Source organism: Monodon monoceros, unplaced genomic scaffold (assembly GCF_005190385.1).
Source record: "Monodon monoceros isolate NGI ecotype Baffin Bay Population unplaced genomic scaffold, NGI_Narwhal_1 Super_Scaffold_21, whole genome shotgun sequence".
NCBI classification, from domain to species: Eukaryota; Metazoa; Chordata; class Mammalia; order Artiodactyla; family Monodontidae; genus Monodon; species Monodon monoceros.
In genome coordinates this window covers 6,316,447-6,330,366 of record NW_021703778.1, presented here as the reverse complement: position 1 = coordinate 6,330,366, position 13,920 = coordinate 6,316,447, and the positions used below count along the sequence as shown (strand labels likewise).

At 42.2% G+C, this 13,920-nt stretch overlaps 1 protein-coding gene across 2 annotated transcripts in view; it reads right to left on the bottom strand.

The window, feature by feature from the left end:
* MINDY3 (MINDY lysine 48 deubiquitinase 3) overlaps nucleotides 1-2,855 on the bottom strand; it is a 95,016-nt gene extending 92,161 nt beyond the window's left edge. For both annotated transcript variants that reach the window (XM_029238141.1, XM_029238142.1), the window contains exon 1: nucleotides 2,550-2,855. In XM_029238141.1, the coding sequence (XP_029093974.1) occupies nucleotides 2,550-2,643 (94 nt within the window). In that variant the 5' untranslated portion in view covers nucleotides 2,644-2,855. The remainder of the gene's footprint in view (nucleotides 1-2,549) is intronic.
* Nucleotides 2,856-13,920: the final 11,065 nt, after the last annotated feature.

The following is a 13,920-nucleotide window of genomic DNA, read 5'->3' as shown; positions in this document are numbered from 1 at the left end:
ATGCCACTCTTTACTGCTTTAACATATTATCTAAAACTGCGGTAGCAATTAAAAGAGAGAGAAAAACAAACAAAAAACCCAACTGCTGCAGCTGTTTAACATATCAAAGGAATTTAACACGACAATTAACATGACCATTTAACATGACCAATCAATAAACGGAATATCCCTGGACATAGTTCTGTCTCTTTACCCCAAACACCTCACACCTATAACTTGCTTCCAAAAGACTAACGAGATTACAGCTGTCAATTCAAAGCACAGATAGATGATGAAATAAAGCCAAAGCTGATGTCACAGTACGAACACAGTAAGGCAAGCGCAGCAAAGCAGTGTCCTGTGCCCGTTCCCACAATCCCAAGTCACGGCCACAGCAATCGTCAGCAATGGTCTCTGCCTCCTCTAAGAATGGATAAATGAATACAAAGTTAACACAGCAAGATCGATGACAACATCCCTCTGAGTCAGAGGTGACAACTTAAAAGTACATATTTGGTTGCCTTAAAAATCATGATCAGTTTAAGACCTTGAAGAATTACGTAGCCACAATACAACCGCACTCTCTGTAGAGCAATAAATAATCCTTTATTTTGAAATGGTATTGATTGAACAAATCTTGTAAAGGAACTTCTGTATGACTACAAGGTGGCAGAGCATTCTCATATGTCATTACGAAGTTCTCCTTTAGTGATTATCCATCAAATTAACAATAACTTCTTGCAACTGCCAGGGCATGGCCAGAGAGCAAACTTCGGCTTGGTTTACAATTAAACACTTTTTAAATCAAGCTACCCCTTTCTGAGCATTTACTCCATGTCAGATATTGTGCTAAGCGCCTAAACGAATTCACCTGCCTTTAATCCTCACAACAACCCTGTAAGATTGGCACTACTATTATCTGCACTCTACAGAGAAGGAAACTGAGGCTTAAGTAAGCTAAAAACCTTGAACCTAGAACCCAAGTATGCCTATTCCAAAGCCTGTTCTTAACCATTATTAGAACTGCCTCTCTGAATTCTCCTTGCCTCTGCATCACAGTACTAAAATAAATGAGGCTGAATATCACCTTATTCTGTGTTGTATTACTAATTAATTAACAGGAAGGAAAACTTTTCTCAATCCTTCACAGTCTTGCGTACTTTAGGGCTGTTCACTATTAGGATAAATAAGACAAACTGGAAAATAAATTTTAAAATCTGCAAATGTGGATGTCCAACATTTCAGGAAATATTAGTTAAGCGACATAATTAAATCTGTAAAAAAAAAAAAAAAGCCAAACTAATTACATGCCTGGTTGAGCCACACAAAGGAAAACAACAAAGACGGCTGAATTAGGAAATGGGAGAGTTGGAATTCGTTCCCAGTTCTATCAATTTGTGCAACTTTGGCCTGGTCATTTAACCCTTCACAACTCATTTTTCTCATCTTCAGAACAAGAGTAATGGACTAAATAACCTACCTGGCTGTAATATATTACGATTCTAATTTTACCAGCTCTTACCAGTATCTGGGAGGAAGGAAGGGATTACTTAAACCCTGAACTTTTGTTACTAAATACACATTACGAAGGACTTAGATTTACTATGCTAAACTTCCCCCAAACCCTCTGAGAATCGGTATTTTCTAAATAAATATTTTAATAACAAAATGTTTCAGTAATAGTACTAACTAGCTATTATTTGTGTGCTTGGGATGTTTTACATACGTCCATTACTCATCCTCCTGACTCCAAACACTATGCTCTTAACCTCAACCTCACCATTGTCCCTTTTAAGTCACCTGAAGTAATATGCTCGTTGTGTTTTAATACTGAAACTTACGAGTTAGGGATCATCACTAATAAATATAAATAGATGGTGTTTTTTCATTTCACAATTACTCGCAGTATTAACAAAACTTCTTATATAACTCAAAAGCCTGTCTGGGTAATTAGATCGGCCCAGGAAGTCCTATGGGCCATATTCCTTTGAACTGGAACAGATACCACACCACCTCAAAACCGGGGACACTTCGGGTCAAGGGAACAAACACTCTGCAGCCGCAACATTACATTTCTGCACCGAGTACCACGCCTAACCCCGCCTAACTGAAATACAAGCAACACAATCGCTTTCTGGAATTAACCACTGCGACTTTCACGTGGACTTCCCTCTCTCCAAAATGAGACCAAACGACCAGACTCGTTAGTGGGTAAAGATCCAGGCGGCCGGAGCCCTGCTGGAGGAACGGACGCCGGGGCACAGGGCACACCTTCAGTGTCACCCGCTGCAGCCCGGCAGCCACCCCCCCTCCTCCTCTCCAACCCAAAGGCAGCCCAGGGAGTGGCAGGGGCGCCTCGGGTCTTTGGCGGCCCGCTGGCACCGTTCACCTACTTAGCCTCTAACCCTCAAGACAGGGAGGGCTTTTCTAGAAGTCCCGTTTCTGGGCTGAGCAGGGGAACCGGGACGGAGTGCGGGGCACGCGAGCGGGGTGGCGCGAGAGGCGTCACGGCTCGACTCTCGCGGGGCTAAAGGAAGCGGCGGCCGGAAGCCAGAGTCCAGCCAGGGTACCTTGCGTCCAGCGGCAGAAGATGGTGTCAGAGAGACCGGGGCTGCTCTTGGCGCCCCACACCAGCTCCATCAGCTCTTTAGTCAGTTCGGACATGATGGGGTACCGGCGAGCGGGTCTTGGCTTTCCGGACTCCTGCCCCGGCACATGGGGAAGGGGCGGCTTCGGAGACCGGCGTGGCGGGACGGCAGCGGCAAACGAGCTGGAAGGTTAGACGCAAGGAAGGCAACAGGAGAGAGACCTACTTGCAGGGACCGAGCCTGTCAAGCCCGCTCGGAGCCGCAGCGAGGAGTTTCCCGCACCGGAAGTACTGGGGCCACTTCCGGCTTCTCTTTCACTACCGCCCCCAAGGCCGGAGGGCCAGGCGGCGCCTCCCCGGAAGCGGAAGTGGGGGGGCGGTGTTGGGAAGATCCGAGGGCGGCTTGGCGAGCACCTGGCGGTTTCTGAGCTCAGTCCCAGGGGCCGATGGTGCGGTGGCGTCTTTTGTGTTGGGAGAAGCGTCGCGTCCCGTGGGCGCTGGCACATTCCTACACCTGGAGTACCCCCTTCCTGTCCGCGCTGCTTTGGCCTTAGCTGGGGTGTCTGAGGCCCAAGCCCTAGGGCCCAGGAACATGGCCTATACCTTAAAATGTGTAATATTAATTCTGCCAAACCAGAGCTTTGAGACGATGGTTGAATCTCCAGGAGGAAACATCTGTGTCTGTGTCGAGGAGCCGCCGATAAATTGAAGGCTGTCAGCCTCTTGATCAGTCATGTAAAGTCAAACCAACTACTAACAGAACCGAAAAATGTCGCGTAATGGGCACTGGAAATGCCTCTCCCAGGTGTCTAACGCAGAATTACAAAGCTACTTAGAGGAAAACAGATTCAAAGCGGCCTGTTTGTAAATGGTAGTGCAATGTCATCTACTGTTTTCTAGACTGTAGGGTGTGTGGGCTAAAGACCAGGTTATAAGTCATTGACAAGCATTCAGTTAAATTTAGTTTGGGTGAAAACTTCTATCTGTGCTGCTTCAAAAGAAGGGAATTTATTCTGGCTGAGCTTTGAATTTACAACGAAAAGGCAAACTCTGATGGGTTTCTTTCAGGTAGCAAGAGGGTGTGCTAATTTATACTTTATTTCCGACTTAGGCAACCCTTGCTGTAGTTAAAAGGAACTGTTCAAAGTGCCTGAACCACACCCATAGCCTTCCTCCTAATTGTTATTCCCTTCGGAATATCCTTTATCTTACTATTTTTTCAAACCAAATCTTACCCATTCTTCAGGACGTAGTATAAGTGGCACTTTGTAGTAAAGCTTTCTCCAGTTATTAAAACCTAAAGGAAAAATTGTAGCTTCTGAAATTTCATACTACCTTATCTATAACTTGCTTATATTTGCAAAGAATTATTTACCCTTCTCATGCGGTATACGTTTATGGAAGCCAAGGAGCTGTCTTATTCATGGCACCTAATACAGAGCCTTGAATATACCTGGGTCTCAGTACCTGTTAGATGACAGAATGAAACTTGTCTTTATTGGAACTTAAGAATTCACTATCTTTCAGTAAGTGAGGGAACCAGGGGAAGTACCATTGACTGGTCCAATTAAATATCTAATATTTGCATGGGTGATTTACAATTTGCGTAATTATTTCACTTCCTGAAAGACAGAGAAGGGTCAATGTTCATAGATCCTGTAAGTGGCAGAACTCTTAAGTTGAGGTGTTTGCCACATTTGGTTTCCTTCCATTAATATACAGATAGTAGTTATAGATTTGACTAACTGTCCATAGATAGAAAGAAAAAGCTATACTTTCAAAATATTTTTGAAAATGAATTATTTCTTGATCTGTGATTTTTCTTAGTTTCGGGCTATGGGGAAGCTGGCAAAATCTTGGGTAGACATTGATATGTATGTTCTTTCCACCTTTAGATTGTAGTCTTTATTTGCAGTGTTCTACATTTTTTAATTAGCAGGACATATTTTTAAGTAGGAATATTTGATTAATGTTAAATTATTTATGTTCCTTAATTATTCATTACTTACTGCATTTAAATCGTGAACTTGCTTAAATTAGAGTAAAAATGCAAATTAATCGTCATTTAAAATGTTCTTATTCAGTAATTACCTAGAAAAATAAAAATTGCAAACAGTCAAGTTTGTTGCATATATTTCTGGTACAGGACAATAAAGCCTTTTTCTTTTTTTACAATGACTTGAAAATTATGTAAATTTCCTTCGGAGTATTTATCTTACTCCATACTTCAGCATACAATTATTTTTTTTCCTTAGGACCATCTATGGTTTTGATTAAATTGATGTGTCTCATTAAGATGCACATAGGTTGCATAAAAGATCTTTAATCCTAAAACAGAGTTTCCTGTTCACACATTAAGTTTTATTTGTGGTATTTCTCTTTCTTTCAAATTCAAGTCAGGGCACTTGCATAAAACTGGGCTTAGATTTCCATAATAATTAATTCTCTTTAGCCATCTTTACTACTTCACAGAAGCAGTATTAATTACTCATCATCAAACACTAACTCTGTGCTTAATTATCTTTTTGTCTTTCGCCAAATTTCCCTGTCAACTAAAATCAAAACAGCTTCATTACCAGGTTCTTAGCAAGTATCATGAAAAGAACAATTCTCTAACTAGAAGCCCTTGACTCCTAATTTAGTGTATTTGCACTACCACTTATTTAGGAGAAATCAGTCTTTCAAAAAACCTGCCCTTCAATAAGATTAATAAGTTCTAGGCAGGTTGCTAAGACAATCCCCTACTCATTTATTAATAAAACTATTTAATTTATATGCCCTGTGTCTTCCAATAACAGTGTAAATCTATCAAGCAAATGAAACTCTTTCCTTTGCATGACCCTAACCTCACCTCAGCAGGATAATTTTCCTATCAAGCATACCAAGTTCCTTTTAAACCCACCATTGTCATACTCAAGTATAACACAATGTGTCATTTCCCAAAGCATTGCCTACGAACATTAATACCTGGTGGAAAAGGGGTTCTATCATTAAATGCGGGGTTAAATAAAGTTAAACAAGAGATGGGATTATATTCAGGGTTAAAAGACACCTAAGTGTCCATCATCGGATGAATGGATACGGGAGATGTGGCACATATATACAATGGAATATTACTCAGCCATAGAAAGAAACGAAATTGAGCTATTTGTAATGAGGTGGATAGACCTAGAGTCTGTCCTACAGAGTGAAGTAAGTCAGAAAGAGAAAGACAAATACCGTATGCTAACACATATATATGGAATTTAAGAAAAAAAAAATGTCATGAAGAACCTAGGGGTAAGACAGGAATAAAGACACAGACCTACTAGAGAATGGACTTGAGGATATGGGGAGGGAGAAGGGTAAGCTGTGACAAAGCGTGAGAGAGGCATGGACATATATACAGTACCAAACGTAAGGTAGATAGCTAGTGGGAAGCAGCTGCATAGCACAGGGAGATCAGCTTGGTGCTTTGTGACCGCCTGGAGGGGTGGGATAGGGAGGGTGGGAGGGAGGGAGACGCAAGAGGGAAGAGATATGGGAACATATGTATATGTATAACTGATTCACTTTGTTATAAAGCAGAAACTAACCATTGTAAAGCAATTATACTCCAATAAAAAAAAAAGGACACATTTGAATCATTTTGTTCACTGAGCTTCTCACAGTTTATGTTCTGCAGAATACTGTTTGGGAATCACTGATATAATGGAATAGACTTTTGATAGGAATTAGAAAACTGAATGTTAGTTTTTATTTGGGTACTGTGACCTTGGATGAGTCACTTAACTCACCATACTGTGCTTTCTTCATCTATAGAGAGGACTAACTTTGATCATCTCAATATCCCATTTACTTTAGATACTGCTCAACTTCTATGATTTAAAAAATTGGCCGTTTAGAAGTTTAAATATATGGAAGGAGTGAGAAGGAAAAGAATGTTGAGCAAGCATAAAGAGTAAACAAATAATTTAACATTATTCTTCACTAACACATAGAATAAAAGAAGTTAATTTGCCACTGATCACTTACTTGTGCTAACATTTTAACTAAGATCCAATCCAAACTTGTGAATTAATCCAGAACTAGCTATATTAGATGAGTACATAATATATGCACACTTGGATGTGTCATAGGTGCTTCAAACTCAGTGTGTGCCAAATCAAACATCTTTCCCCATAAAACCTGCTCCCCTTTCAATGTTTCATAATCAGTGAATGGTGCCATTATCCATAAAAAAGCACATTTTTAAAAACATCTTTATTGGAGTATAATTGTTTTACAGTGGTGTGTTAGTTTCTGCTGTATAACAAAGTAAATCAGCTATACATATACATATATCCCCATATCCCCTCCCTCTTGCGACTCCCTCCCACCCTCCCTATCCCACCCCTCTAGGTGGTCACAAAGCACCGAGCTGATCTCCCCGTGCGATGCAGCAAAAGCACTTTTTTTTTTTTTTTTTTTTTGCGGTACACGGGCCTCTCACTGTTGTGGCCTGTCCCGTTGCGGAGCACAGGCTCCGGATGCGCAGGCTCAGCGGCCATGGCTCACGGGCCCAGCCGCTCCGCGGCATGTGGGATCTTCCCGTACCGGGGCACGAACCCGCGTCCCCTGCATCGGCAGGCGGACTCCCAACCACTGCGCCACCAGGGAAGCCCAAAAGCACATTTTTTAATGGTACCAATAAATAACTTCTTTGAGCCTCAGTTGCCACATATATAAAATAAGCTTATTAATAAGAATTACATCGTACAGTGATTATGGGATTTAACAGAGTACGTAAAAGATACATGCACGATGAAAAATCCTATCCTTATATTAGCTATATTAATGGTTTGAACAAGGAAGCATAGGAGGAAAGGTGGAAGATGAATTATTCCTGCATTTGAGCTGGAGAAGGCATCAGAGAAGTTTGAACTGGATAGAATTTTGACTAGAGAAGAAAGGGAGGATGTACATTTAGGCATTAAATAACCCATTGTGGCAGGAGCCTGGTATTTGTGTCACTAGAGAGAGATGAGTTAAGAATATCAGGTTAAGGAAGGTGCCATAGACTGAACTGTGTCTCTTCTGAATTCATATGTTGAAGTCCTCACCTCAATGTGACTGAATGTGGAGGTAGTGCCTTTAAAGAGGTAATTAAGGTTAAATGAGGTCATAAAAATAGGGCCCTAATCCAATAGAACTGGTGTCCTAATAAGAGGAAGAAACACCAGGTCTCTCCCTCTCTCTACTTTTCTCTCTCTCTCTCTCTCTCTCCCTCTCTCTCTGTCTCCATATGTACACAGAGAAAAGGCCACGTGAGGGCACAGTAAAAAGGCAGCATTCTCTAAGCCAGGAAGAGAGGCTTTACCATTAATCAATGCTGACAGCACCTTGGTCTTGTACTTGCAGCTTCCAGAACTGCGAGAACATTAATTTCTATTGTTTAGACCACTCAATTTCTGGCATTTTGTTAGGGCAGTCTGAATAGAATAATATCGAGAGCCAGAATCTTAAGAATATTGAATACTATCTTACACAATTATAGAAGCAAGTATTGACTGAGCACAAATTACCAGTTCCTGTAGTAAGCTCCTTACATGCATTACAGTGCAAACCCCTCAAAACGCAGTGAAGCACTACAATGATCTCCTAGAAGGATAAGGACTTTGCCCTGAATCATGCAGTAAATGGAAAAACCAGGAGGCAAACCTAGGTTTTTCTGACCTAGAATCTGTGCTGAAACAAGGTTCAGAACACAGGCGATTTGATTCCAGGGTCTACGGCCTCGGTTCTTAATAAACAAACTTTATTCTAAATATGACAGGAGCTAGTTAAGATTTTTTAATAGGGGAGTGATAACATCATCTTTCAATTTTATAATAATACCTGGAAGAAGGCAGTGAGATGAGAAAGCCTGGAAACATCTAAACCAGTTAGGAAGGAAATTATTGGAATAAATGCAATCATGAAGAGATGCTTAGCACTTGAACTAGAGCAGTCCATGGAGATTTCAAGGAAGGGCAAATTCCGTGGACATTTTAGAAGCACAACAGATAAAACCTGGTGATTGACTAAGAAAAGACGGTGCTATTAAAAAGTTAATAAAACACAACTAGGTGTCAATACAAAATTAGCATTTCTGTTGACCAGAAACATAATAGAAACATGAATGGGGATTAAAGCTGGAGGTTCCAGGTGTGGGAATAGGACTAGATGAGCAGGAAGTTGACTTCTGAAGGCTGAAGTTGACTGAAGCCAGTACATGAAAACTGGAGTTGAGGGAGGGAACACCTTGCCCATTAAAGGAAGCTACGACCTCTGACTAAAAGTGTGTCCCTGGTAATAAAGAGGGTAGAGGAGAACAGGCAGATCTGAGGAGAATGGGGAGGAAGTGTGTCAGTTTTCTGTGCAGTCTAACAACCTACCACAAAATTTAGTAGCTTAAACAACACACATGTATTACCTTAGTTCTGCAGGTCAGAAGTCTGAAATGGGTCTCAGCAGCCTAAAGTCAAAGCATTAGCAGGGTTGTTCTCCTTTCTGTAGGTTAGGGGAAGGGTTCATCTCCTCGCCTCTTCCAGCTTGTAGGGGCTGCCTGCACTCCATGCCTTGTCACCCCTTCCTCCATCTTGAAAGCTGCCGGAAACCCAGCTGTTGAGTCCTTCTGCTATCCCATCACGTCACTCTGAGCTCCTCCTCTTGTTCGTCTTCCACCTTTAAGGACTCATGATTACATTGAGCCCGTCCAGCTACCCTGGGATAATCTCCTTATTTTAAGGTCAGCTAATCAGCAATCTTAATTTTTATCTGAAGCCTGATTCCCCAATTACGTAGGTTATACCCCCAAATTGCAGGGATTAGGACATGAGCATCTTTGGAGGGGTGCACGCCTCTGCCTATTGCAGGGCATGGGAGATAATGACTGATCAGTGTCTTGGAAGCAATGAGATGAAGATATTCATTAGGCAATTAAAATCTGGGGTCATTCACCCAATAACTATATATATATATATATATATATATATATATATATATATATATATATATAGGATCAAGCAGTTTAAAAAAATGGAAAAATATACTTGCCCTCGTTGAATTTACGCTCTAATGCGAGTGACATGGAGAAAAACAGATAAATGAAGTATATAGTGTGTTACGTTAAATTCTCTAGGAAAGAATAAAGCAGAGAAAGAAGAATAGAGTGTTGGGTGAGGAGTAGAGGACTGCAATATTAAATAGAGCCCATTCCTGACTCACAATAAAGTGGTGTGTAAGCAGATGTGTAAGCGTGAGCCAAGATGTGTGAGGAAGGAGTATTTCAGGCAGAGGAAATAGCACGGGCAAAGAAAAATCGAGAGTTTGCCAGGACAGTTGGCAAAGCCGCAAGGAGAATCCTGAAGTTGAGGACAAGTGAGGAACTGACCTTTCTTCTGTGCTGCAAATTTCCTACTGGGGTGCATTGCGGGTCCACCCAGCTTTTTTCTTCCCCACAGATACGTCATCTTGGGAACCACAAGGGCTGTAAGATTATATGGAGGAAGGGGCAGAGTTGCTTTAACTGTAGCCTGACCTTGCAGCAAGGTATCTTCTTGCTCTAGGCTCCACTCAAAACTTCTGTTTCACATGATGAATGAGATGGAACATTATACTCAAGTATGGAATGTATTGCTTCTGAAGCATAAAGCAAGCTCCTCAGCATTGTTCTTCCTCAGTGGCAGGAGGTGCAAGGTACAATAACTTGTCCTTTATTTTGGAGGGATGTCTTGAAATGCCCAGACAGTGGAACCCATTAAGATTTCACCGATTTGGTAGGCCCTTGAATCTTTGTAGAGTTTCTCTCTTAACCTCTTCAGGCATCCAGAGTACTTGCCACTTCTTAGTTAACAGGTCCAGTTAACAGGATGTCCTGTGCAGTAGCCAGCCTCCAAGGATGTCCCCAGTGGTTCTCTCTTTCCGCTACTCCTGCACGTGTGTATTCCCTCTTCACAATGAATAGAGCTATCATTCCCAAGTCAAGGTCATGAAAGTTTCTTCCTTACTTTCTTAGGGGATGCGAGCTGCTATGTTACAAAGACACTCAAGTAGCCCTTAGGAGAGATCCATGTGATGAGGAGCTGAGGTTTTCTGTCTGTAGCTAGCACCCTCTCACCAGTCATGTGTGTGAGCCTAGGTGAAAGTGGGACCTCTACCACCAGGCAAGACATCAGATGACTGCCGTCCTGACCAACACCTTGAATGTAAACTCATCAGAGACCCTGAGCCACAACCTCTGAGCTAAGATGCTCCCAAATTCCTGACCAACAGAAACTACCTGAGATAATAAATATTTATTGTCATTTTAAGTCACTAAGCTTTGGGATCCTTTGTTACGCAGCAATAGATAATGCACCATCGATATACTGTATCCATGTGCTGTTCTGTGCAAGTTCTAGATAGTCTCAGTCTCTTGGGGTATACAGTAACAGAGAGCAGCAAAATAAATACAAATTTGGGGCCAGACAGTGCATATGTACTGTCGTCCGTCCTGTGTGAATGTGAACTCTCTCTGATCCTCCTTCCAGACAGGTAATGACAAGACACATTCATCACGTCAACAGCCATTTTCCATGTACCCAAAGTCGTTTTAATCAACTGTGGTAAAGATACCACAGCCTGTGCAACAGCTGCAATCAGGGCCACTCTTTAGCTAAGTTTGTAGTAATCTGCTGACATCCACCTTTATCCATCCAGTTTCGGGAGGGGCCAGACTGGTGAATTAAATGGAGAACATGCTGGCCACCATTACCCCAGCATCCTTTAAGTCTTCTAGTGTGGCACTCATCTTTGACATTCCCCTCAGGGTGCCATATTGTACTTGATGTTCTGTCTCAGCTGGAGAAGTCTCAGGGGCTTCCACTTGACCTTTCCTACTCTTATTCTGTGAATAGAAACCCAAATATGAAAAGTCTGATGAATGTCAAGTATGTCTGGGGCGGCCAGCCTCCAAGAGGGCTCCCAGTGACCCTTACCTCTTGCTGTTCATGTCCTATGTAGTCCCTTCCAAGAACTGACCAATAAGATATCGCACAAGTGACACTGTGTGATTTCTGCAGCTAAGTCATAAAGGGGACTGCAGTTTCCGTGTTTGTTCTTTAGGATTCCCCCCCCCCCACCAGGGAGAAGCCAGCTGCTGTGTCATGAGCATGAGGAGAGTCCAGTGGAAAGGCTCACATAGAGAAGAACTAAAACGTTCCCCCAGCAGCCAAACACCTCGGCAGCCGTGTGAGTCACCTTGACGTGGATGCCCCAGTCCCACTCCTGTCCTGAGATCACTGCAGCCTCAGCTGACATCTGACTGAACCTCATGAGAACCGCTCAGCCAGAATTGCCCAGCCAAGCTGCACCCAAATTCCTGCCTAAAGAAGCTAGGACGTGATACATGTTTATTTTTATTCTAAATCATGAAATTTGAAGGTAATTGGTTATGTGGCAATAGATAATTCGTACAGGTTTTGATACCGGGAGTATGGTGCTACTCTAAAATTCTAAAAAATATAGGAATTGCTTTGAGTCTAGGCAGTGGGGAAAAGCAGAAGGCCTTTTTTTTTTTTTTTTTTTTTTTTTTTTGCGGTACGCGGGCCTCTCGCTGTTGTGGCCTCTCCCGTTGCGGAGCACAGGCTCCGGACACCCAGGCTCAGCGGCCATGGTTCACGGGCCTAGCCGCTCCGCGGCATGTGGGATCTTCCTGGACCGGGACACGAACCCGTGTCCCCTGCATCGGCAGGCGGACTCAACCACTGCGCCACCAGGGAAGCCCCAGAAGGCCTTTTTAATTTTTTTTTTCACATCTTTATTGGAGTATAAATGCTTTGCAACGTCGTGTTCGTTTCTGCTGTACAACAGTGTGTATCAGCTCTATGTATACATATACATATCCCCACATAACCACATATCTCCTCCCGCTTGCGTCTCCCTCCCACCCTCCCTATCCCACCCCTCTAGGTGGTCACAAAGCACCAAGATGATCGCCCTGTGCTATGCGGCTGCTTCCCGCTAGCCATCCATTTTACATTTGGTAGTGTGTATACGTCAGTGCTACTCTCACTTCATCCCAGCTTCCCCCCATGCCCTCAATGCCGTTCTCTATGTCTGCGTCTTGATTCCTGCCCTGCCATTAGGTTCATCAGTACCGCTTTTTAAAATTCCATATATATGCATTAGCATACGGTATTTGTTTTTCTCTTTCTGACTCACTTCACTCTGTATGACAGATTCTAGGTCCATCCATCTCACTACAAATAACTCAATTTCATTTCTTTTTATGGCTGAGTAATATTCCATTGTATATATGTGCCACATAGAAGGCCTTTAAAAGGAACGTTAGTGAAAGCCTAAATGGTAGCAAAGAGACTGTTAGTGGTGGTTCCAAGGAGACCAACAGTGAGGAAAGTGAGAAAAATATTGGAAACTGCAGAGAAAGGGATCCCTGTGTAACATGCTATCTCCTGCAGTAATGCGGAAAGTAGAAAATTTCCTTAGTGAACCAGGTGATCTGGCTTAGAAGATTTCCAGGCACAGTGTTGAATGTGCCAGTTGGCTTCTTCTTGTCACCTGTAGTAAAATGCAAGAGGAGAGCAATACGCTCCGGAAATAACGGTTAAGCATAAAAGAGCTAGGCCTTGCTGATTTGGACAATCCCTAGACTTTCCATATGACAAATGATGTAAAAGCTAAGAAACGGCTTCCGGGTGAAGATTAAATACAGGGAAATGTAAAAACACATGATCTAAAGATGAAAAGAAGAATGTGACTGTAAAAACCTTAGAAAAATCAAGCAAGCAAAAGACCCTCTGAAGATTTTAAGGGTGTGTGCCTCATGGATCTTCTACTTTAGACAGAAGGGCTTCTAAGAATCTATAGTATGTTATGCTTCAGCAACCTCACTGGGAAGTCCAATTAGAAGAAGGCTTATCTCCAAGAGAGCCACAGTCTGGCTATTTTCCAATAGATTAAACTCTGATAAGATTCACAGGAGACCCACAAAGTTGAAAAAATAATCATACTTATGGAAACAGCACCAGTTTAGACAGAAAGGAATAGAGACAATAAAAATAAATGTTGGACTTTGAACCCTTAAATTTATATAGGAAGAAGGCTGAGAAAACTACCTAGCTGTAAACATGAGATACCTTTCATGGTAAAAGGAAGGGTGACAAAAAAAAACCAAGAGCTCAGAGAGCAGACCAAAAACTACAGTGAATCATCCCCAGGACTTAAGTCCTAAATCAAGGAACTATCAACACATGTCCCATTGTGTCCTTCTATATTTCAGAAATGTTAGGGACCCATAACTCCTGAATACCTCCTTTTTTACCAGTTTTGGATGGAAGAGATTATCGTGATTA